The 25,469-nt window shown below is 50.5% G+C and overlaps 1 protein-coding gene across 3 annotated transcripts in view; it reads right to left on the bottom strand.

Annotated features, from left to right (window-relative positions):
• The window catches only part of LOC102450401 (C->U-editing enzyme APOBEC-1-like), a 33,166-nt gene extending 8,079 nt beyond the window's left edge, over positions 1-25,087 (bottom strand). Inside the window, exons 1-3 of one of the 3 annotated variants that reach the window (XM_089771607.1) lie at positions 24,638-25,087; positions 14,793-14,964; positions 12,784-14,337 (exon numbers count right to left, since the gene is read on the bottom strand). In XM_089771607.1, coding sequence (XP_089627733.1) covers positions 14,189-14,337; positions 14,793-14,964; positions 24,638-24,646 — 330 coding nt within the window. In that variant the 5' untranslated portion in view covers positions 24,647-25,087 and the 3' untranslated portion in view covers positions 12,784-14,188. Of the gene's footprint in view, positions 1-4,525; positions 4,601-4,708; positions 4,759-12,783; positions 14,338-14,792; positions 14,965-24,637 lie in introns of those variants that run through there. The other 2 variants (XM_075902036.2, XM_075902042.2) reach the window with 2 other exon arrangements.
• Positions 25,088-25,469: the final 382 nt, after the last annotated feature.

Genomic DNA, 25,469 nt, shown 5'->3' with positions numbered 1-25,469 from the left:
GGTGCCTTTAGAGGGAATGAACAGAACAAGTAATCATCAAGTTGTCCCTCTCCTGTCATCCATTCCCAGCCTCAGACAAATAGAGGCTAAGGACTTCATTCCTACCTATCCAGGCTAACAGCTCTTTTTTGAACTCTATTAAAGTCCTGATCTTCACAACATCCTCTGTCAAGGAGTTCCACAGATTGACTGTGTGCTGCATGAAGAAATACTTCCTTTTGTTTGTTTTAAACCTGCTACCTATTCATTTCATTTGGTGACCCCAAGTTTTTATATTATGGAAACAAATAAATAACTTTTCCTTATTCTCTTTTTCCACACCAGTCTTGATTTTATAGACCTCTATCATATCCCCCTTTAGTCTCTTCTTTTTTAAGCTGAAAATTCTCAGTCTCTCTTCATATGGCAGCTGTTTCAAACCCCTAATAATTTTTGTTGCCCTTTTCTAAACTGTTTCCAATGCCAATATCTTTTTTGAGATGAGACGACTACATCTGTACGCAGTATTCAAGTGTGGGTGTACCATAGATTTATAAAGAGGCAATAAGATCTTTTCTGTCTTATTCTCCATCTCTTCTTCAGTGATTCCTAACATTCTGTTTGCTTTTTTGACTGCCACTGCACATTGACCTGATGTTTTCAGAGAACTATCCACAATGACTCCAAGATCTCGCTCTTGAGTGGTAAGAGATAACTTAGTCCCCATCATTTTGTACATATAACTGGGATTATGTTTTCCAATGTGAATTACTTTGCATTGATCAACATTAACATTCATCTGCCATGTTGTTGCCCAATCCCCTAGTTTTGTGAGATCCTTTTGAAGCTCTTCAGTCTGCTTTGATCTCGCCTATTTTGAGCAGAGACACAAGAGACGTCAAAAAAAGTGAAGCCTCCCAATGCATCATCCCAGGGATCTTGTGACCTACAATTGTTAATTCACAATGGGCAATTTCTATTCAGTACTCCTGAGGAAAGCTACTCCCTGTCTGCTAACATGCAGTATCTTGGGACTGGTGGAGGTGGATAAGGGATCATCCTAGCCCCCAATATGACCATTAAATTAATCATGTGAGAGTGATGGAGAAGAACCATTACTTGCTATGGAAAAGTGAAAAATATTATTAATAATAACCACAAAAACAATATTAATAATTATATATAAAACATGATTCAACGTTCATTGAAATCAATGGGACTCAAGCCCTCAAATTGTCATTTACAACTGTAAGAGCCTATCTATGACCAAATAACTGTTCTTTCCTTTCTTTTTTTTTAAACATTTAGTTTATTTGAAAATGTGGTTGCTGCCAGTAATATGTTTGGAAATAACATTCATAATAATGTTTTTAAATGGAGATTTATCAGGCGATATGCTCAGGTTGCTTCTGTTCTGGAATAAAATAACCATTCTTTGTTATTTGCATTGACAACCTGAGGAGACAAAACAGGATTGACATGGTGTGACAGGGCGTTTGCCCTGCACTGGCCCTTTAAAGGCAAAATAGAGTGAAGCCCCAGCTGAGGCAGCTTTGCTAACGAGCTCCCAGCTGGGGGCTATATAAGGAAGGATTCCTGGAGTGAGGGAAGAACTGACAAACTGAGGGCTGCTCTGGCTGGAGAGCAGTAGGGTCCTGACTGCTAGGGAAGCAGGGCAGGCCCACAACATTTTGGCACCTGAAATAGGAAGCTCAAATTATGCCTGCCTCATGGTAAGGCCAGCCCTGCAGGAAAGCGGGAGGCTTCCTGGTGGCAGAGCAGAGCTGGGGAAAGAAGGCAGGGCTGGGGAGGCTCTGGCCAAGTAAGCCCCCACGCTTAGGGCTGCCAGATGGTTGAAACAAAAATACCGAACATCTGCCCCTCCCCCCCCAAAAAAAACACTGGGAAAAAATTCTGTTGAAGAAAAAAAAGGGAGGGAAGACCAAAGTTGTTGAGAGAAAAAAAAAGAAAAGAAAAATAAGATAACACAGCATTCAAACTGCGTGTCCTCTTTAAGAGTGAGCGCAGAGATAGGAACAGGAGAGCGGTTGAACATTAAGACTGAGAGGAGTCATTGCTTCCCCTTGGTCTTTGTGCCAGCAGCCTTGCAGAACCAGGTAAGCATGGGGTTGAGGGGCTAGGGGTGTTCGGGGGAGGGGAGGCCAGGCGATGAGTGTTTGTAAGGTTGCCAGATGCCCGGCATTTTCGTCTCCTGGCTGGGGAAAAAAGTCAGAAAATACTGGACATCTTAGGTGTCCGGTATTTTCCAAATTTTTTTACTGGACAGGAGATGAAAATACCGACTGTCCAGGAGAATACCGGACACCTGGCAACCCTACCCAGGCTGCAAGGTCTGAAGCTACTGGGGTTGCGAGGGGCAGCTATGGTAGGCAGGGGCAGCAGGTCCACACCTCTTTGCCAGTGATGAGTGGCTATTACAGACTGCAGTCTGCCCCGGAGGCAGGGGCTAGATGAAGACTGACAGTGGGTCACTGAGGCAAGGTGGGTGCAGGGGACCTGGGTGTTCCTGGGGAGAAGAACTGGGGTACCTGGGAGAAGGGAGGACCTTGGAGTGTGCAGTGGAGTAAACAACACCCCTGGGAGGGAGTGCAGAGAGACTGGAGTGGGTACTGCCGGAGGGCAGTGTCCTGAAGCGGACACCATGGATAAAGAAGGACACAGGGAGATACCAGCTGGAGGAAGGTGCCCAAAGAAACAACAAGCTAATTCCCCAAAGCAACCAGCTGAAGGCGCCATGCTGGTGAGTCTACCCCGTGACACATGGGATGGGAACACTGAGAGCAAATTGCACAGGGCACTTTTAAACTTTTAATTTCCTCCTCAGCACCAGGAGTTAGTGTATCTTTAAAATTCCTTTATCAACACTTTCTAGTCTGTCATTTTCATGACTAGACTATTTTCAACTCAGATCTGAGAGCCCACTTGCCCAGACATGCCCAGACACATACTCAGCTAAGGCCTGATCCAGAGCCCATTGAAATCAGTGAAGAGAGTCCCTTTGACTTCAGTGGACTTTGAATCAGGCCCAGAAAGAACACATGCAGTGCCTATAAAAAAGCTTGCACTAGTGTAACTATTTATACATTTTCTAATATAAAGAAGCCCATACAGACATTGACACACAAAATCTGAGCTGTCTGCGGGAAGATGGGTCCAATAGGATATACTAATTTTTAATAAATCATTGTTTTAACTGAGCTTATCCGTTAATCTTAAAAGCCCCCCAGCACCAGCTCTGTGGTGCACCTCCCGCCTCCCCTCCACACACACACAGCCATCTCTATCATTTTTCTGGGAACCGTTCTGGGAACCAGTCTGTGTGGGAAGCAGGCTCTCTGGCAGGCCAGTTCCCACCTGCCTGATCAAGAGGCAGCAGTGCAGAGTGGCAGGGGGCTCCTCAGGAGTGGGGTGGAGCACCCTGGCTGCAGGTCCTGCCCCCGGGGACCCTTGAATAGTTGTGTAACCACTAAGATTTCGTGCAGTTATGCAACTGTTCAATGACACGCTAGCTAACATCCCTCGCTTTCACTTTGTACATGTACCTTTTTTGTAATGTGTCACCTAGCTGGTCTCTACTCTCATCATTTGTTCTCTCATTTTTGTTTTGGTAAGAAACATTCATTTGGCATTTAGGCAAGAAAATCATTTTATTGTCAGTGACTTTATCTTCATTAAAACATTAGTAACTAAAATTACAGTATGGGTATAAACAGGGCTCGCCAAGCAGTGGTGAGCCCCACTCACCAGCTGTGCAGTTTGGCACACTGCTTGTGCGCTGACCGCACGGCGCAGCTGTGCCGGCTTGTAATCTACTCACCACAGGCGAGTATATCACACTAATTGTCGAGCCCTGGGTATAAATAAACTCACAGAAATAGACAGACTGGAGGTATTAACTATATATTATACTAGCTGGAATTACCCGGCGTTGCTCAGAGGAGGGAGGGGGAAGGGAACTGCGCGCCTGCCGCCGGCACCCAAGCCCGCCCTCTGCTTCCTTGTCCCTCCGCTGGCCTTAGTGAATGACTGTCCCTGCCACTTCCCCCAGGAAGCCGCTTTTCCCCACACTGCCAAGCTCCGTGCAGCCCCGGGGAGAGGTGTTGGTCTCCCATCTCTTCCCTCCCACAGTCCCTTAAACCTTCTCCTGGATGAAAGGTTATCCCTCCGCCAGCCTTAGTGAGAGACTGTCCCCGCCACTTCCCCTGGGGAAGCCGCTTCTCCCAGCACTGCCAAGCTCCATGCAGCCCCAGGGAGAGGCATCAGTCTCTCATCTCTTCCCTCCCACTGTACCTTAAACCCTTCTCCTGGAGGAAAAGTTATCCCATGCAAAGTTTGGTTGTGGTAGCTCTTATAGTGTCCAAGTTATTAGCGCACAAACATACAAACATTCTCCTTTATATATTAGATACATAGATTCACAACAGCCATAAAAACACACAAACGTACATATGCCCATAAATTAATATAGTCTGTATTAATACACACACACACACATATTTACATAACATACACACACAGTCTTTACCTCTGTTCCAGCCAGTGGCCATGGCTTTTCCTACAGCTTCCCAGACTGTGTCTTGTGTTACTTTCAGTTTCTATCCTGATAACAGAAACATTAGAGATTAGAAAACCCAGCCTACCGATCAACATTTCCAAGTTAATTTCAGGGAACATCCTGCTCTAGCTCCATTCCTCCCCTGCCCTGTACCTGCTTTCACCAAGCACTGCCTGGCCTTTGTGCCTGTGCCTCCACCCAACCCTGCAACCCTTCAAATCTACTCCCTCTCCTGTAATTGGCCACTGGGCCAAGCTGACCTCGCCTCCCTCCACCACTGGTAGAAGTAGAGCAGTTATAAACTACATTACTTGCATAACGTCCCTCTCTCACCTCACTACCCTTTTCCTTCCTGAGTTAGTCCAAAGCAGGCAACGCTGGCTTGTAGGGTTGCCAGATGGTTTAACCAAAAATACCGAACACCCCTCTCCCCAAAAAAAAACCACAGGGGGAAAAAAAAGGGGAGACCAAAGTTGTTGAGCAAAAAAAAAAAAGGACCCCGGCAGCAGTTATTAATAAAAATAAAATAAAAGATAAAAAAAAATAAAACAATAAAAAAATCAGTATGGCCCCTTTAAGAAGAGGCCTTTTTTTTGCTGGTGGCCATCTTGCACACATTGCTGTGAGCCAGGCTGCACTTTCTGCCATCTTGTTTTTCTGTTCCAGGCACAAGACACGCCCCTGCAGAACGAGATAAGCAGGAGGGCCATCCACACTGCCTTCTTGCGCAAGAGCTCTTGAGCAAGAGGGCTTACTCCTCATGGGGAGAGGAATAACTATTGCGCAAGAAGCCCTCTTTTCTGACACTTTACTGTAAATAAATTTACTTGCATAAGAACATGTGTGCAGTGTAGACACTCCGCAAGTTTTTGCGCAAGAACGGTTGTTATTGCGCAAGAAGCCTGAAGTGTAGACGTAGCCTTAATATACACTTAGCGTTAACTCTCCTTTACTTAACAATTTAAGAAAACATGCCATTACAGACTGAGGCTACATCCATGCTGCAGCAGAAAGTCAACTTAAGTCTATGCAACTCCAGCTACATGAATAAGGTGACATACCTTAAGTCACTTTACTACAGGCTCTATACCAGGCATGCCAAACAGGCCTCTGGTGGGCCGCATGTGGCCTAACCGAAATTTTTTGCATGCCGCCACTACATTTTCATAAAAGAATAAAGCGTGGCCTGCTGGCCGCTCGGAGCACGTGACCAAGAGCAGATCACAGCTGGCCGACCGGCCACTCTGCACACTGCACCGCAGTGACTGCTCTCAGCTGGCTGGGTTGCTCTGCACATGGTGCCGCAGCAACTGCTAACGGCCAGCCAGGACACTTTGCACTTGGCGCCCCAGCACGTGCTCACAGCCGGCTTGCCACTCTGCACAGGCATCAAGCACCTGCTCACAGCTGGCCTTTGTGCTCACGCTGCCCCAGTTCATGAGGAAAAAATGTGTGGTGGCAGCAGAGGCTCCAGGACCCAGGCATTAGGTTAAGGGGGATGGCTCTGAGGGAGAGAGGAGGCATTAGGTTGGGCATGCCTGGCTCTGGGGACGTGGGGAGGCATTAGATTAGGAAAGGTCTGGGGGGCCTGACTCTGGGGGAGTGGGAAGCATTGGGTTAGAGCAGAGGGGACTCTGGAGGAGCGGAGGGGGATTGGTTTAGAACAGGAGTATGGGAGTGCCTGGCTCTGGGGAAGAGGAGGGGGATATTTTGTTAATATTTTGGTTTTTATTTATTTCCAAATAAAATCACAAAATGTATATTTTATATAAATATGTGTCAATTTTTTGCAATTGCGTGAATATATGTTCATGCAAAATCTCAAACTTATAAAGTATCTGAAATTTTCACGGAAGCCTGTTCTATTTGATTAACCACAGTCTGTACTTGTTTTTATTTCAACAAAACAAGTAATGTATCATATAAAAAATTAAAGTACCTTAAACTTATATTTAAATTAAAAATTATTTTATATGGGCAAATAATAATTTTACATATCAAATTATTGTATTATATTAAAACAAGACCTGAAAAATTATAAAATGTATCTAAAACGTAATCTATAATAATAAATAATTATGACTTTCTGATAGAAGTACATTTTCTTTGGTGGCCCTGAAAGCTATCAGTTTTTATTTGTGTGGCCCTCAGTAGGTTTCGAGTTTGACATGCCTGCTGTATACTATGGAGAGGTCCACATTCTGTTGACTTCCCTTACTCTTCTTGTCCGGAGTAGAGTAACAGCGTTGACGGGAGAGCAAACTGAGGTTGGTTTGGCAGGTCTTTGCTGTAGTAAGATGAAGGCCTAAAACATAAGCCTATGCAGCACAGGCCTGGTTTGAGGCCTGAGGCCTAGCCAACAATGGACAAAACATGGCCAACATAAAGCAAAGCTAAGCTGTGAGCAAGAGACAGGCCCCTGCTCACAGAACTTGTCACGAGAGAGCAAAATGCTAATTGGTAATGGGCCCAGGTGTAGAACAGTAATTGGCACTGTCATAAATTGAAATCACATGGTACCACCAGCTCATTAAAAAAGACCTTGGTACCCACTCCCCACAGATACAGACCCAGGTTCAGGAAAGGGTCTAGAATGACAGCATGATGGATAGAGATGGTCTAATCAAACCACGAGGTACACGGTGATGGATGATAACCTGACAATGTCAGAGGGCAACCTGACACATCAACAGTGAGGTGTGACTTATTTGTACCTGTATATAAAGTGGTGTCTTGGGGAGATAGCCTTTGTATGACCTGGGGGCAGTGGAAATGTCCCACTGACTCAGTCATTCCATTGTGGCAAGTACATATGCGTACTGGTTCAGTAGAGCCTACTGACAACTATTACTGTACTTGGCTTAACAATAAACCTGGCCTGGCACCTTCGATCCTTCTCTGGTTTGTGGTCTTTGGGGGCCCTCTTGGGGTCTGCTGTGGTCATTGTGCCCACATCATTGAGCACACATACAAGCAGCCTTCTGAGACAGAGCCAGAGACCTGTGAGGACACCATGGCAGTAAATCCATCTAACTACATTTACTAGATCCATCAGTGGATCAGCCTCAGAACGTAGATCCCCAGGGTAGTGTAGATGTAACCTAAGATTAAATGTCACAACTAATTTAAATCAGCAGTTCAATAAATCCATAAACACAGTTTACAGTACTAAATGAAATGTATCTAACTTGCATTTACACTGCCATCATTTACCCCACCTCAGAACATGTACAACTCTAGATTTCAGAATTATAAATCCTTGTTTGTATGGGTGCACTTAAAAATCACGAAGCTGAGGACAGCACTCTGTTGGTCCACTAAATCTGACCATCCAAGGCAACAAGGGACAGAAAATTTGGCATCAACCTAAGCTACACAGTTCCTCCGAAAATTGGGATTGTTTTAACCAGGCGTAAGCAACTCCGGATTTTGGTCAGATGACAACTCACCTCTTCTCAGGACAACTTCTTGGCAGTCTCTTTGATGGGCCTCCCCTTGCAAGCACCTTCTCAAAAGAGGCCAGTGGATACTCACACTGCCTTCCCTCTAGCCCATCTTAGACAGTTCTGGGCAAAGCAACCATCTCTGCTCTGGCTCCTGGGAAGCCCATGGTGGCATCTGAGGCTCCCTGCTTCATCAAAGCCCCAGCAGGCTTTCAGCAGTTTCTGGCTTTTTAAAGGCAGCTTCTGGCCTGGACACAGCTCCATTAAACAATCTCAGCTCCTTCCTAGCTGCAGCCCATTGCATGTTCTTTCTGCATTCCCTGACGTGGATCTCTCTCTCTCTCTCCCTCCCCCCACCCCAAGGCATCATGGGAGGTATAGTCCCAATGAAGTTCAGATCCCCTCTACTAAAGGGGGCCTCCACTGGGAATATAGTGCATCAGTCGCACACGCACATCATTCTCTCAATGACAGGCAGAGAGAGAGATGAGGATGTGCAAGCAGGGGAATGCTCCCATCATCTTTCCAGGCTTCCGAAAGTATCCGGCACCTCACTCCAACTCCCTTTGCTCAGGGACCTGCCTGACCTCGAGGGCTCCCTTTCCACTCTCCTGTGTGGCAGAGTACTCAAGGCTGGGCCCAGGATTCCTGGGAGGTTTGAGCCCCAACCTAGCTGTGGTCACATAGGACAGGAACTAGGGTGTCCTGCCTCTGGGATGCTCTCTCTGCACGCTTCTCTGACGCACTGATCATAGTGCAGTTCAAAGCAAATACAATTTATTAAAAAGCAGCTGTAAAAAAAAGGGGGGGGGAATGGGAGCGGTTAAAGGAAACACATAACCTCCCTCTGTGGCAGAGGGACACTCAGTAAGGATATGTCTATGCTACAGCGTTATTTCAAAATAGTTAATTCAAAATAGCTTATTTCGAAATAACGCGTCCACACACAAAATGCATTTTGAAGTAGCGTGTCCACACTGACTGGACACTGAATTACATTTAAGTGCCAGGTGCGGCAGGGCATCAGGTCAGGAGTTACTTTGTGTGGCTGCTGCCTGAGGCTATCTGAGGTCTGTGCTTAAAGGAACCCCACTGGACAGCCGGTTCTCAGGTTTCCCTGCTTGCTTGCCTACCTCGATGAGGGACAGCAAAGTATTTTGACTCTGCATGCTCTGCTTGCCCTCACTCGGGACACCACAGCACTCTGAACATGGAGCCAGAGCTGCCCCTGAGCACTCTGGTGCTTCTCTTGGACACATTGCTGTGAGCCAGGCTGCACTTTCTGCAGGCTGCCATCCAGGAGGTCCATCAGGGGGCTGTCAGTATCCAGGAGGCCCAGCAGGAGAGCGTCTACCCTGAGGAGCACTAAGAGCCTCCCTGGTCTGCCCCACTGGTGGCTTATGCCTCATTCCTCCCTCATGTCCTTCCACTTACCCCTCCCCCAGTCCCCCTTCCTGATGTCAAATAAAATACATGTTTTTTCATAAACACAAACTCTCTTTATTTAACAAAATGGGGTGGGGGGAGAAATGAAACTCTGGTGAGACTGGGGAAAGGAGGTGGGAGGGGGGAGGGGGAAACCTGGGAGGAGGGAGCTGGAAGGGGGAAGAAGGGAAAGGGGTGGGGGTCTTGCCGGATCAACTTGATTTTCATGCGAACCTGCTCCTGGGTTCGCATGTGGCCTTTGGTGGACAGGCTGACAGCTATCCTGACATAGACAGCTGCATTCCTCCATTTAGTGTGGAGATCATGGATGTTGGGGGCATCCCCCCCAAACCTGAATAAGGTCCATGATCTCCACCCTGGACCAGGAAGGTGCCTGCCTTCTCCGGGCCCTGGCAGGCTCCTGGGAGCTGGCAGACTGCTTTTGGGGAGCGGCAATGGGCTGGCTGCCAGTGGCTTGCTGGCTCATATTTTGGGACCACTGGGTCAGGGGTAGTGACTGCTGGCTCTGGGCTGGCAGGCTTGGACCTGGCACAGGCACAGGCACTGTGGCCAGAGCCTACCCCTTTAAGGGCTCCAGGGAGGGGAGAGAAGTGTTCTTGGTTGAGGCTGGAGTGGCCACCAGGGCACCCTGGGAAGTCTGGAAGCCCCTTATTTCGAAATAAGTGTCTACACAGCACTTATTTTGAATTAGCTATTTCAAACTTGGTGTTATTCCTTGTAGAATGAGGTTTACCAAAATCAAAATAAGCGCTCCGCTATTTCGAATTTATTTCGAAACAGCGGTTTGGCTGTGTACATGCTAGGAAAGTTATTTCGAAATAAGGGCTGTTATTTTGAAATAACTTTGCTGTGTAGACATACCCTAGATTTCAAAGTGGCTGTCCTTCAGCAAAAACACTTCAAAAACAGACTTCAAAGAGAAACTGCAAAGCTGCAATTCATTTGCCATCATGATACTGTTAATCTGGGTTTGAATAAAGACTGGGAATGGCTGGCTCACTAAAAAAGCAATTTTCCCTCTCTTGGTATTCACACCTCCTCATCAGCTATTGCAGGGGTGGACAAGAGGCATCTAGCAGACAGAATACAGCCCACCAAACCACTGGATCTGGCCCATGGCCACCTCACTGGTACCATTACTACAGAGCAGCTCACACTGTTTTAAACAGCTGGCTGCTAATTGCTCTGCAAGCTGGGGAGGGACAGGAGAATGTGTGCATTGTCTCCGCCCCCAGCCAAATCCCTCAGCTCCCATTGGCCAGTTTCCAGCCAACAGGGGCAGAGACATTTTGCTGGAGGCAGGGGAAGAGCAAATCCTCCTTCTTCCCTCCCTCCCCATGCTGGAGCAGAACCACATGGAGCAACCCACCAGCAGACTTGCATTGACCCTGTGTCTAGGTAAGTGTCTCCCAGCCAGAGCCTGCCTCTGCACCTTAGCTCCCCTCTTCCCAACAACACCCTGCCCCAGGTCACCACTCAAATCCTCTGTATCCCCTCTCCCCAACTCCTCCAGGTCACAACTCCCTCCCAGACCCTGCACTCCTTCCTGTATCCCTCCCACAGGCCAGCACCCTGTCCTGCACCCATACCTCCACCTGGACCCTGCACCCTCAAGCCCCTTCTCATTACATTGTTTAGCATTTGATTATTATTATCCTTACTTATTTGCGGTCTAGTTTTTCAGCTCCATATATCAGACTGTTATTAGGGGTTCCGCAAAATTCTTTTGAGTTTAAAAGGGTTCTATGGCCAAATAAAATTGGGAAACACTGCTTCACGGTGACAGAGGACTAGTCATTTTTAAAGTTACAGACTAGCATGTCTCTCCCTCTGAGACTTCTAATCCCTTGGATCCTATTCACCTTATCTCACTTCTTACCAATCCCTGTGTCATTCTTCCCTCCCCTCTGTGCCTGAGCTAGCTTGCCAGTTGCTGTTTAATCACCGTGCATGTGCTAAAGGACAGACTTGAGTCAATCCCTTTTTCTAATTTAAACAGATAAATGAGAGACGTTGTGTTGTGGCATCATAACTTGCTTTGGAATTTGCTTAATAAGGACTATGCTGGTTCTCACCCCTGAGGAAAAGGGGCTGTAGGACAGGCCTTGTTGGTCACCAAGAGCACATTTCATCCCCAAGAACTTGATTTATCAAACTTCTCTTAGGGTAGCTTACAGGGAGCTCCAGAAGCGTGAATCTGGGCTGCTTGTTGCTCGAAGATGGCACAAGTACCACACCTGGCCCTGGTCTCTTTCGCCAAGAAAGAGCCTCACGTGTGCGATGTAAAATGGCAGCAGCTTAGATGACACTCTGCACCAGCAGAGGATGCTCACCTGCACGCTAACAGTGAATTACACAAGCACTGAGGAGAATGAGCAGGACTCTTAGGATATGTCTTCACTACAGCATTATTTCAAAATATCTTATTTCAAAATAGTTAATTTGAAATGAAATAATGCATCTACACACAAAATGCATTTCGAAATAGCATTTTGCTATTTTGAAATAGTGCGTCCACACTGATTGGACACTGAATCGCATTTAAGGGCAGCTGAAACTGGTTCCAGCTGGGCATCAGGTCAGTAGTTGCTTTGTATGGCTAATGCCTGAGGTTATCTGAGGCTTGTGCTTCAAGGGACACCCCTGGACAGCCGGTCCTCAGCTTTCCCTGCTTCCTTGCCTATCTCACTGAGGGACAGCAAAGCATTTGTCTCTCTGTCTGCTTTGATTGCCCTCACTCGGGACACCACAGCACTCGGCACCATGGAGCCAGAGCCACCCCTAGGCACTCTGGTGCTCATTTTGGATGTCTTGCTGCAAGCCTGATTGCAATTGCTGGAGACTGCCTGGCAGCATCTGCTGCAGCCCAACCCCCAGGCCCTCTTCCAACACCCCTGGGGGCCAGGGAGGAGCAGCAGCAGTGCCCGGATGCCAGCGTGCCCTGCTGCATCTGGCGTCTGGACACCAGCAGCAACTGGTGTGACCACATCGTCCTGGAGCGCTGTGGAGTCCAACAGTGGACCCAGAACTTCAGGATGAAGAAGGACACCTTCCTGGAGCTCTGTGAGTGGCTCGCCCTGCTCTGTGGCGACGGGACACGCATATGATGTCTGCCATTCCCCTCCACAAGCGTGTGGCCATCGCCCTCTAGAAGCTCTCCACGCCGGATAGCTACCGATCCGTGGGGAACCTGTTCGGCGTGGGGAGATCCACTGTCGGAGCAGTGCTCGTGCAGGTACGGCAATCTCCGGACACTCTGCCAGGAGGGGGGGGGTGCAAGGAGGGGATGGGCTGCCCTAGGGAAAAGTGGGGGAGGTGGTGAAAGTCCCCTCCCCAGGAAGGTTTGGTCTGTCCCAACTGCACTACGGACTGCCTGGTGGCCAGGATTGCAGGGGGGGTTGCTCCTGGGAGTGGGGGCGCGGGGCAATGGTGGGGAAGAAGCACTCTCAGCCACCCTGGCACCCCAGTGACTCTCGGTGGTTTTGTGTGTCCCTCTGCAGGTGGTCAAGGCCATCAATAGAGTGCGGCTCCGCAGAGTCATTCACCTCACCGATTTGGAAGCGGTGATTGAGGGGTTTGGCATCTTGGGCTTCCCCAACTGCGGGGCGGGGAGGGGGGCAATCGATGGGACTCACATCGCCATCCGTGCCCCGGACCACCAGGCCTCCCTCTACATCAACTGGACGGGATGCTTCTAAGTCATCCTGCAGGCTGTGTCTGACCACCAGGGCCAGTTCATGGACATCGTGGGCTGGTCTGGAAAAGCACATGACATGGGTTTACCACAACTCCTCCATGTGCCAGAGGCTGCATGCTGGGACTTGCTTCCACGACTGCCACATCAGGGTCGGGGACATGGACGTGCCTGTGTGCCTGGTGGGGGATGAGGCCTACCCACTACAACCCTGGCTCATGACACGGGACACCTCAAACCCTCCCAACAGGCCTTTAATGCCAAGGGTGGCAGGGCCCACATCGTGGTGGAGGAGACGTTGGGCCAGTTGAATGCCCATTTTAGATGCCTCCTCACCCGCCTCTCCGAGCGGAATATTCCGCACGTGGTGGCAGCTTGTTGTGTGCTGCATAATTTGTGTGAGAGGAAGGATGAGGCTTTCCTGTCAGGCTGGATGGCAGAGGCCAACCACTTGGTTGGCTTCTATGCACAGCCCTACATGACTGCCAGCTAGGAGGCCCATTGAGGGGTTGTCCGTATCCGGTAGGCCTTGCGGGAGAGCTTCCACCCAGAGGAGGACTGAAGTCTTCCTAGCATGCCCCAGAGGGGCCTTGTGCCTTATTCCACCCTCACATCCTTCCACTTTCCCCTCCCTAACCCCCCTTCCTGATGTAAAATAAAAACACGTGTGTTGCCAAAAACAAACTCCCTTTATTGACCATAATTGGGATGCGGGGGGAATGAGGGTGGGAGAGAGGAGGGACAAACATGGGAGGAGGGAGCCGGAAGGGGGAGGAGAAGCTCTGGGTTGGGGGTCTTGCTGGTCCACCTGTCTCCCAACACTATGAGTGTGGGGCCAGGTATGGAGGGTGGGGTGGGTGAAGGGGGAGAGGAAGAAGCAGGAGGGGGAGCAGGAGTGGAAGGAGGAGTGATAGCTGGGGCAGCTGCAGGGGTTGGAGTGGCAGCAGGCCGCAATCTCTGCACCAGGGTCTGCAGGTGGTCGCGGATGGCACGGCCCTGGTCAAGCAGCTCCCACAAACTCTCCCGCCGCAGCTGCAGATCTTCCTGCACCTAGTGCTCCTGGCAGCGGACCTGCCTTCGCAGGAACTCCAGGTGCTGCCACTGGTACTCCTCCTGGTTCCGGCACAGCCTGCTGAAGGCCTGGGTGCAGGAGGATGTCCTGGGCGGGATGGTGCGTCCTGCATTTGCAGCTGCTGCAGCTGTGGAGAAACACAAGAAGTGATCAGTTATTCCTGGAGACACAGTGGGTGAAGCCCAGCCCCCCTCTGCAAGGCGAGGACGGCAGGTGTCTGCACCATCATGTCCTGATATCCCTGGGAGTGTGAGCTGGCCCCTGTGCTGTATATAGTGTGGGTGTGGGAGGGAAGGGGAGATGTGCCCTGCCTCTGCGTAGAGGGGGCTTGTGGAGGGAGGGCATCGTGCAGTGTCCCTCCCCGGGGTCAGGAGCATGTCATGTGCCTTCATACATACATGCGTGTGGGTAACAGGCCAGGGTCCCTGTGTGGCAGCCAGCTGGGGCCACATGCCCAGGGTGGCATGGCACATGCACAGGTTGCTGCGTGCCCCATGGTCAGCAAGGCCCACACGCGCGGTCCCTGGTCTCTCTCTCCCCTCCCCCTCCCCCCCCACATAAGGGGACAGTGAGGGCACTCACATGTCGAGGCCTCCCCAGCCTCGGATGACACCGGCGACAGGCTTGCTGGGATGGCTTGGGGGTCCTGGGTGCGGGGCACGCTCCCTCCAGGCTCCCGCGGCTCCTGGCTGTCCTCCTCCTCCTCCTCCTGGGTGTCATGGGCAGGGCCCTCTGCCCCAGGGTCAATGACCACCTGGGGGAGCACAGACCATCTGACCCCCCAGGATGCGGTCCAGGGTATCATAATAGGGGCAGGAGTCCGGGTCAGCCCCTGATTGGGAGCTGCCCCCAGAGGCCCTGGTATAGGCCTGCTGCAGATCCTTTATTTTCATGTGCACCTGCTCCTGGGTGCGCATGTTGCCTTTGGTGGCCAGGCAGTCAGCCATCCGCCTGTGGACAGCTGCATTCCTGTGTCTAGTGCGGAGATCGTGGGCATTGGAGGCTTCCCCCCAAACCTCAATGAGGTCCACGATCTCTGCACTAGACCAGGAAGGTGCTCACCTTTTGCAGCCCCTGGCAGGCTCCTGGGAGCTACCAGCCTGCGCCTGGGGAGTGGTGGAGGGCTGGGTGCCAGTGGGTTGCTGGCTCATGCTGGGCCAGGTGCTTGGACTGCTGGCTCTGGGCTGGCAGGCTTGCAGCAGGCACAGGCACTGGCACTGTGGCCAGAGTCTATCCCTTTAAGGGCTCTGGAGCTCGGGGGGAGCAGAAGAGTTTTACTGGTTTGGCCCAGAGTGGCCACCAGGGCACCCTGGGAAGGGCTGGAGGCCCCCTATTTTGAAATAAGCATCTACACAGCACTTATTTCGATTTAGCTATTTCAATTTTGGCATTATTCCTCATAGAATGAGGTTTACCGAAATTGAAATAAGTGCTCTGCTATTTCGAATTAATTTTGAAATAGCGGTTTGGCTGTGTAGACACTTGGAAAGTTATTTCAAAATAACTTTGCTGTGTAGACATACCCTCAGAAGTTGATGGGAATCCCATAGGAAATTAACAAGTGCACTCTGGTTAAAGCATGAGTGTGGGAATCAGGAATTCTGGCCCCCCCAGGCCAACCCACCTTTCCTGGTATCTGGTGCCACAGCTTCCTGAGGCAACACTGGGCGAAGGCTTGCTTCCCCGACCCAGATTCCTGCCATGGTTCACACCAAAATGTGGCCAGCAACTGTCTTTGGCACTGTGCTGGAGGGAAGGGATGGGGACTGCTTCCAGCGGCAGGAAGGACGAGGAGAAGGAGGAAAAGGGTCTTTGCAAAGCTCATCTTTCCTCTCCTTCCCCTGCCCCTGCCAATATGGCTGCAAGCAGCTTCTCCCTTCCTGCACACATAATGTCCAAAGGCAGCTAGCATCTCCAGGCTGCAGCTGCCCACTGACATAGCCCTGCCACCTCCTGTCATGGCTACAGTGCTGGCAGGAAAGGATTAAGCCCTAAGGAAGCCTTGTGCACCAGCACCCAACCTGTCTGCAGAGGCTTCAGCAAACCAGGCCAGAGATAGCTCAGCAGGGCAGGGTTCCTAGAGGACAGAACAGCCCCATGCTCCTTAGAGGCAGAATCCAGGGCAGAGAAGCAGGGGGGAGAAGGATGCGAAGTCCGTGCCAGGGGCAGCAGGTGGTGAGGGGGAGGAGGCTGCTGTGAAGTCTAAAAGTTCAGATCATGTACAGGCAGGAAATTGCTTCCTCCCTGTAGCCCGGGGGTTAGGAATATGGTATGGGTTCCAGGCTCACCAATCTGGCCAGAAAGTTTCTAGATTTGTCCTCCATCCCTACCACAGAAGTTAAGAGCTAGAGGGCTCTATGTATGGAGTCAGTTCTTGGGAACCACGGCAATTACACTTAAACTGTGGCTGGTACCAAATCAAAGCAATTTTTATTATGATAGGTATTAAGATTACAAACAATAAAATGCCCACTATGGTGGCCACATAAATTGATTAAATCACCCTGGGTGGTAGCACTATTAGGTTATGTCTACACTACAAAGTTAATTCGAACTAACGGACGTTAGTTCGAATTAACTTTGATAGGCGCTACACTAGTGCTCCGCTAGTTCGAACTTAATTCGAACTAGTGGAGCGCTTAGTTCGAACTAGGTAAACCTCATTCCACGAGGACTAAGCCTAGTTCGAACTTACTAGTTCACATTAATGGGTGTATAGCCCCTTAATTCGAACTAGTGGGAGGCTAGCCCTCCCCAGCTTTCCCTGGTGGCCACTCTGGCCAACACCAGGGAAACTCTATTGCCCCCCTCCTGGCCCCAGCCCCCTTAAAGGGGCACGGGCTGGCTATGCTGCCGGTACCAGGTGCAAGCCTGCCAGCACCCAGCCAGCAGACCCTGCACCTGGCATGGCTCAAGCCAGCCACCTGATGTCCCCCAGCCCTCCCCCTCTTCCTGGGACCAGGCTGGCGGCTCCCGGGAGCTTCCCCAGGACTGCAAGAGGCGGGCACCTGCCTGGTCCAGTGCAGACATCGTGGACCTCGTCCATGACCTCCACACTAGGCACAGGAAAGTGGCCGTCTAGGGCAGGAGAGCTGCCAGCCTGGCCACCCAGGAGCAGGTTTGCATGAAAATCAAGGTAGTCCACTGAGACCCCCGACCCTGAGCCCTGAGCTTAGAATGGCCGTACTGGGTCAGACCAAAGGTCCATCTAGCCCAGTAGCCTGTCTGCCGACAGCGGCCAACCCTAGGGACTCTGGAGGGGATGGACCAAAGACAGTGACCAAGCCATTTGTCTCGTGCCATCCCTCCCCAGCCTTCCACAAACCTTGGGCAGGGACACCACTCCTACCCCCTGGCTAATACCACTCCATGGACCCAACCTCCATGAATTGATCTCACTTCTCTTTAAACTCTGTTCTAGTTGTAGCCTTCGCAGCCTCCTGCAGCAAGGAGTTCCACAGGTTGACTCTTTGCTTTGTGAAGAACAACTTTCTGTTCCTAGTTTGAAGCCTGCTACCCATTCCTTTCCTTTGGTGTCCTCTAGTCCTTCTATTATGGGAACTAATGAAGAACATTTCTTTATGCACCCTCTCCACCCCACTCATGCTTTTATAGACCTCTATCATATCCCCCCTCAGTCTCCTCTTTTCTAAACTGAGAAGTCCCAGTCTCTTTAGCCTCTCTTCATATGGGACCTGTTCCAAACCCCTCATCCTTGTAGTTGCCCTCCCCTCTCCCACCCTCTCTCTTCCCCTCTCCCACCTCCTTTTCCCAGTCTCCCCCAGTTTTGTTCAATAAAGAGAGATTCTATTTTTGAACACAATTGTCCTTTATTTTGTACATCAGGAAGGGGGGTTGGGGAGGGGTAAGTGGAAGGAGATGAGGGAGGAATGGGGTACGAGTCCCTGATGGGGAGGACTGGGCTGGCTCTGCAGGCTTCTGGGGGTGGAACCTCTCCTGCAGCCCCCCAATTGCCCCCTCTCCCCAGATGGCAGCCTGCGGCAAGTGCAGCCGGTCTGATGGCCAAGTGCTGTGATGTGCCCAGTGTGGGTACTCCAGGCAATCCAAGCCAGGACTGCTTTGCAAGCGGGGAACCCCTGAGAACTGTCTGTCCGGGGTGGGGGTCGGGTCCCTTTAAGCACAGCCCTCGGCTAGCCTGAGACAGCAACTCCACGCTCTAAGTCCTCATCTGATGCCCTGCCGGCACTGCTTCCGGCCATCCTTAACTCCAGTTCAGGGTCCACTCTGTGTGGACATGCTAGTTCGAATTAGCAAAACGCTAATTCAAACTAGTTTTTCAGTCTGGATACGTTAGTTCGAATTAGCTTAGTTCGAATTAGCGCTGTAGTGTAGACATACCCTTACTTAGTATAACATGATACTCACACACCCTCCTGAAAGCACTGAGGAGTCAGAGGACCAACCTCACTCTGCGAGTGAAGCGAGGGCCTGAGTGAGGGTATGTCTACACTACCCCGCTAGTTCGAACTAGCGGGGTAATGTAGGCATACCGCACTTGCAAATGAAGCCCGGGATTTGAATTTCCCGGGCTTCATTTGCATAAGCGGGGAGCCGCCATTTTTAAAACCCCGCTGGTTCGAACCCCGTGCAGCGTGGCTACACGGGGCACGAACTAGGTAGTTCGAACTAGGCTTCCTAGTTCGAACTACCGTTACTCCTCATTTCACGAGGAGTAACGGTAGTTCGAACTAGGAAGCCTAGTTCGAACTACCTAGTTCGTGCCCCGTGTAGCCACGCTGCACGGGGTTCGAACCAGCGGGGTTTTAAAAATGGCGGCTCCCCGCTTATGCAAATGAAGCCCGGGAAATTCAAATCCCGGGCTTCATTTGCAAGTGCGGTATGCCTACATTACCCTCCTAGTTCGAACTAGGAGGGTAGTGTAGACATACCCAGAGAGATAAGAGAGTATCGGAGCAGAAGACACTTAAAGAATAGGCTTAAAAGAGGATTAGTACTGTAAAGGAAAAGTGAAGGGAGAGAGTTTGAGGAAGAAAATTGGAGGAAGTCCTCAGTGAGGAAGATAATCCTGCTCCACATTAAATACTATGGGGTCTTATAGTCCTTTTCGCATTACCTACATAGCCCTCAAGGCCAAAACAGATTTCCGTACCCTAACACTTTTGCGAGTGCACACATTCGACTAGATAATCAGACTAGGATCTCCTTTTCAATACATATGAAATATCACTCGTGCCCTTGTGGACGGGTTCCCAAAATGGGAAAAATGGGAACCTGTGGTTTAGTTACGAAAAATACCATAAGTCACCCACCACCCCTGTTTTCTTAGCAAAACAGGATGCTCAGTTGGGCAGGGTCATTGTATTTTGAGGCATTTAGTTACCACACGAGATAATGACTCCTTCTACAGCTACAGGTTGGAGCATACTGGCCTTCTGTGGTTTGATTTCTGGCCCAGCTGGAAATTTCCACACACTATAATTCCTTTTCACAAACCCAATATTTGGGGTGGGGAGCCCCAAGCCTTGCAGGCCTGATCAAGGCAAGACAGGGGTGGATCTGGCTCCATGGGCTCTGCCTGGCAGGAGGGAGGAAGTGGCTCTGCACACTGCAGGAAAATGCCCTCTGCAGGCAACCCCCCCCCCCCCACCACACACACACCCCATTGCTTCCATTGACCAGGAATCGGGGGGGGGGGGGGGGGTGGGGTGCCTGCAGGAAGTGCTTCCCTGCAGAGTGCAGAACCCTGCAGAGCACCTGTGTCTCCCCCGGATCAGCTCCAAGTAGGCAGCCCAATCCTCTGCCCCGCTCCTGCACAGACCCCGCACCTCCAGCTGGCTCCTGTATCCTTCCTCCTACCCAGGCTGTCTGCAGCCTAAGGGCAAGATTACATGGCTTTTTTTAAAAGCTGTACCTACACTAATGCAGCTGAGAAGGGTACAACCACACACTCCGGGTACGTCTACACTAAAGCAGTAAATCGAACTAACTTAATTTGAATTAGTTAATTCGAACTAAGCAAATTCGAACTAGTGCATCTAGACCTAAAAACTAATTTGAATGAGCATTTTGCTAATTCGAACTAGCATGTCCACATTGAGTGGACCCTGAACCGAAGTTAAGGCTGGCCAGAACCAGTGCTGGCAGAGCGTCAGGTTAGGACTTAGAGCGTGGAGCTGCTGCCTCAGGCTAGCCAAGGGCTGTGCTTAAAGGGACCCGACCCCCACCCTGGACAGACAGTTCTCAGGGTTCCCCACTTGCTTGTCTACCTCAATGAGGGACAGCAAAGCAGTCCTGTCTTGAAGTGCCCTGAGTGCCCTCACTTGGCACATCACAGCACTTGGACATCAGCCCGACTGCACTTGCCGCAGGCTGCCCTCCAGGGGGATCAATCGGGGGTCTGTCAGGATCCAGGAGGCCCCGCAGGAGAGCTTCCAGCCTGAGGAGCCTGCAGAGCCACCCCAGTCCTCCCCACTGGGGGCTCATGCACCATTCCTCCCTCACCTCCTTCCACTTACCCCTCCCTAGCCCCCCTTCCTGATGTAAAAAATAAAGGACACGTGTGTTCAAAAATAGAAACTCTCTTTATTGAACAAAACTCGGAGAGACTGGGAAAAGGAGGTGGGAGATGGGAAGAGAGAGCATGGGAGAGGGGAGGGGGAAACCTGGCAGGAGGGAGTTGGAAGGGTGAAGCCAGGGAAAGAAGGAGGAGGGGAAGTATAAAACTATAGTACGCCATATCTTCAGTACTGTGTACAGATGTGGTCTCCTCACCTCAAAAAAGATATTTTGGCCTTGGAAAGGGTTCAGAAAAGGGCAACTACAATGATTAGGGGTTTGGAACAGGTCCCAAGTGAACGGAGGCTAAAGAGACTGGGACTTTTCAGCTTAGAAAAGAGGAGACTGAGGGGGGGATATGTTAGAGGTCTATAAAAGTATGAGTGGTGTGGAGAGGGTGAATAAAGAAAAGTTCTTCATTAGTTCCCAAAATAGAAGGACTAGAGGACACAAAATGAAATGAATGGACAGCAGGTTTAAAATTAATAAGCAACAGTTCTTTTTCACACAGCACATAGTCAACCTGTGGAACTCCTTGCCACAGGAGGCTGTGAAGGCTAGAACTATAACAGAGTTTAAAGAGAAGTGAGATCAATTCATGGAGGTTGGGTCCATGGAGTGCTATTAGCCAGGGGGTAGGAACGGTGTCCCTGGCCTCTGTTTGTGGAAGGCTGGAGATGGATGGCACGAGACAAATCGCTTGGTCATTGTCTTTGGTCCATCCCCTCTGGGGTACCTGGTGTTGGCCGCTGTCTGCAGACAGGCTACTGGGATAGATTAACCTTTGGTCTGACCCAGTACGGCCGTTCTTATCTTCTTATGTTCTAAGCTCAGGGCTCAGGGTCGGGGGTCTCACTGGACCAACTTGATTTTCATGCAAACCTGCTCCTGGGTTCGCATGTGGCCTTTGGTGGCCAGGCTGGCAGCTATCCTGCCCGAGACGGCTGCATTCCTGTGCTTAGTGTGGAGGTCGTGGACATTGGAGGCCTCCCCCCAAACCTCGATGAGGTCCACGATCTCTGCACTAGACCAGATGGACGCCCGCCTCTTGCGGCCCTGGGCAGGCTCCTGGGAGCCGCCAGCCTGCTCCTAGCAAGAGGTGGAGGGCTGGGTGGCAGCGGGTGGCTGGCTCATCCTGTGCCAGGTGCAGGGTCTGCTGGCTGGGTGCTGGCAGGCTTGCACATGGCATGGGCACCGTAGCCAGACCGTGCCCCTTTAAGGGCTGGGGGTCCGGGAGGGGGGCAGACGAGTTTCCCTGGTGGTGCCCAGAGTGGCCACCAGGGCAAGCTGGGGAGGGCTAGCCTCACACTAGTTCGAATTAAGTGGCTACACAGCCCTTAATTCAAACTACTTAATTCGAACTAGGCGTTAGTCCTCGTACAATGAGGTTTACCTAGTTCGAATTAAGTGCTCTGCTAGTTTGAATTAAGTTCGAACTAGCGGTTTGTATGTGGAGACACTATGAAAGTTAATTCGAACTAACGGCTGTTAATTCGTACTAACGGCTGTTAGTTCGAATTAACTTTGTAGTGTAGACATACTCTCCCTCCCACACCACCGTAAATAGTCCCCTTGGGGGTCAATGTGTTGGAAGCACCCCTATCAGACCACACGTGACACCATGAGCTACATGCACGCAGCACGGGAGGGGGAGTTGACTTGCAGGCCAGCTGTTAGATCCCTTAGCACTAAGGAATCATAGAATCATAGAGCTGGATGAGACCTCAGGAGGTCATCAAGTCCAGCCCCTGCTCAAGGCAGGACCAATCCCAACTAAATCAACCCAGCCAGGGCTTTGTCAAGTCGAGACTTAAAACCTCTGGGTTGACTATTCCTGATCACTATCCCCTCTTCCAAGTGCTTCAAAATGAATTCCTTGAGGATCCCCTTCAGGATTTTTCCGGGAACTAAAGTAAGGCTGACTGGTCTGTAGTTCTCTGGATTGTCCATCTTCCCTTTTTTAAAGATAGACACTACATTTGCCTTTTTCCAATCATCCAGGATCTCTCCAGATATCTACGAGTTTTCAAAGATAATGGCCAAAGGCTCCGCAATGACATTTGCCAACTCCCTCAGTACCCTCGGATGCTTTAAATCCGAGCCCATGGATTTGTGTATGTTTAGCTTTTCTGAATAATTCCTAACATGTTCTTTCCCCACCAAGGGCTGCCCACCTCCTTCCTATATTGTGTTGCCTAGTGCATTTTTCTGGGAGCTGACCTTGTCCACGAAGACAGAGACAAAGAAAGCATTGAGTACTTCAGATTTTCCCGCTAGCTTACCTCCCTCATCCAGCAAGGGCCCCACACTCTCTCTGATCACCCTCTTATTGCTAACAAGCCTGTAGAAACCTTTCTTGTTATCCTTCACATCCCTTGCTCGCTGCAATTCCAATTGTGCTTTCGCCTTCCTGGTAACTCCCCTGCATTCTCGAGCAATATATTTATACTCCTCCCTAGTCATCTGTCCAAGTTTCCACTTCTTGAAAGCTTCCTTTTTGTGTTTAAGCTCACCAAGGATGTCCCCGGTAAGATAATCTGGTCACCTACCATACTTGCTTTTCTTGCTGTGCATTGGGATGGCTTCTTCCTGTGCCTTTAATAAGGCTTCTTTAAAATACTGCCAGCTCTCCTGGACTCCTTTCCCTTTCATGTTAGCATTCCAGGGGATCCTGCCCATCAGTTCTCTGAGGGCGTCAAAGTCTGCTCTTCTGAAGTCCATGGTGTGTATTTTGCTAATCTCCTTTCTTTCTTTGGTCAGGATCCTGAAATCTACCATCTCATGATCACTGATTCCTAGGTTGTCACTCACCTCTACTTCCCCTACTGGTTCCTCCTTGTTTGTGAGCAGCAGGTCAAGCTGCACATGGCCCCTGGTCAGTTCCTTCAGCACTTGTACCAAGAAGTTATCCCCAACATTCTCCAAGAATTTTCTGGATTGTCTGTGTACTGCTGTATTGGTCTCCCAACAGATGTCAGGGTGATTAAAGTCCCCCATGAGAACCAGGGCCTGTGATCTGGAAGCTTCTTTCATTTGTCCAAAGAAAGCCTCATCTACCTTGTCCAGGGCTGGACCGAGCCATTCTGGCGCCCCGGGCAGACATGTTAATTGTGCCCCGGTTTTGGAGAGGGCGCATGTGCGGCTCCGCCCCCGCCCGGTGCATGGGGGGGGCATGCAGAGCTGGCAGCAGCAGGGCGCACGTGCCCGGCCCAGCCCAGCCCAGCTACCACCGCTGGCACACCGCCCGGGGCTGCCCAGGGCGGGCTGAGCCTGACCATGCAGGGCCCCGCGGGAAGGGTGCTTCTGGCCAGCACTGCAAGAGTTAACACAGCCTCCGCCCTGGGTGGCCACTGCGGGGTGGCTGCTGGAAGCTGCTGCAGCCCGCAAACTGGGAGCGCGGTGCCTGATGGCAGCTGTAAGGGGCTCTGTGCGCCCCTTACAGCTGCCATCAGGCGCACCCCATAGGTTGGCACCCCGGGCAGCTGCCTGGCTAGCCCATGCCTTAATCCAGCCCTGATCTTGTCCACCTGATCCAGTGGACTATAGCAGACCCCAGCCACAATATCACCCCTTTTTCTTCCACCTCTAAACTTAACCCATAGATTCTCAACAGGCTTTTCTCCCTCTATATACTGGAGCACTGAGCAATCATAGTGCTCTCTTACATAAAGTCCAACTCATCCTTCTTTTCTCCCCTGCCTGTTCTTTCTGAACAGTTTATACCCTTCCATGACAGTGCTCCAGTCATGCGAGTCATCCCACCAAGTCTCCGTTATTCCATTCAAACCATAGTTCTTTGACTGGACCAGGGCTTCTAATTCTTCCTGTTTGTTTCCCAGGCTTCTAGCATTTGTGTATAAATACCTTAGATAACCTGTTGATCACCTTACCTTGTCCATCCAAATCAGGGGTCCTCCTTTGTTGCTCGTTCCTCCTTGTGATTCTTCCCAGTGTCCAACTTCCTCACTTACGTCACCCTACTAGTTCCTCCCTGTTTGAATGTTCACCCCTCCCACCCAGCTCTTTCCAAGGCATGTACTGGGAGGGAAAGGGGAGGCTGGGCGGGAAAATTCAGGATGTGGTGAAGCAGAGAGGTGTAATACGACTCTGGGAATGAGCAGCACATTCTAATTCTTCTTTCCCCAGCCAGCAAAGGAAAAACAAATGGGAACACTTGGCATTAGAACAGTGCCTTTGGCTGGGGATCTAAAGCCATTTGCCCTCCCAAGTTCCCTGGAGATGGTAAAGAGAGACAGGGAGAAGAGGAAGATGGGAAGCAAGAGGGGAAGAGGAGGGAGAGGAGGGAGAGAAGAGGGAAGGATAGAAGTAAGAGAGGTATTTTACCTCTTTTTTCCTATTCTGCCTTCCCGCTCTTCCCACCCCCTTCCTACATTATAGGCTGTCTGCTGCCTCCTTGTGGCCATTTTAAGGATTGTGATTCCAGACTGCTACTTCAGAAAACGTGCCTATGTGTCTGTGCAGGTGTTTGTGCACACACACATTTGTGTGTGTCTGAAGCTCTCTTTAAATCAACAATCCTTCAGTGCTACCTAGGGGGTGCTATGGCTTCTCCAGAGTGTCCTGTAGACAAAGAAGTTGGGGTCAGTGATCTCTACTCCATAATAAACTTATTTGGAATGGTACTCTTAGTAGGATAAGCCCCTCTCAGCTTGGAGCCACAGGTGCTGAGTTCAAGGTACCTCCCCATGATTTGTGGGTATG

This window comes from Pelodiscus sinensis, chromosome 1 (assembly GCF_052426305.1).
Source record: "Pelodiscus sinensis isolate ZL-2025 chromosome 1, ASM5242630v1, whole genome shotgun sequence".
Taxonomy (NCBI): domain Eukaryota; kingdom Metazoa; phylum Chordata; order Testudines; family Trionychidae; genus Pelodiscus; species Pelodiscus sinensis.
Note: the sequence above shows the minus strand (reverse complement) of the source record. Positions and strands in the feature narration are given on the sequence as shown.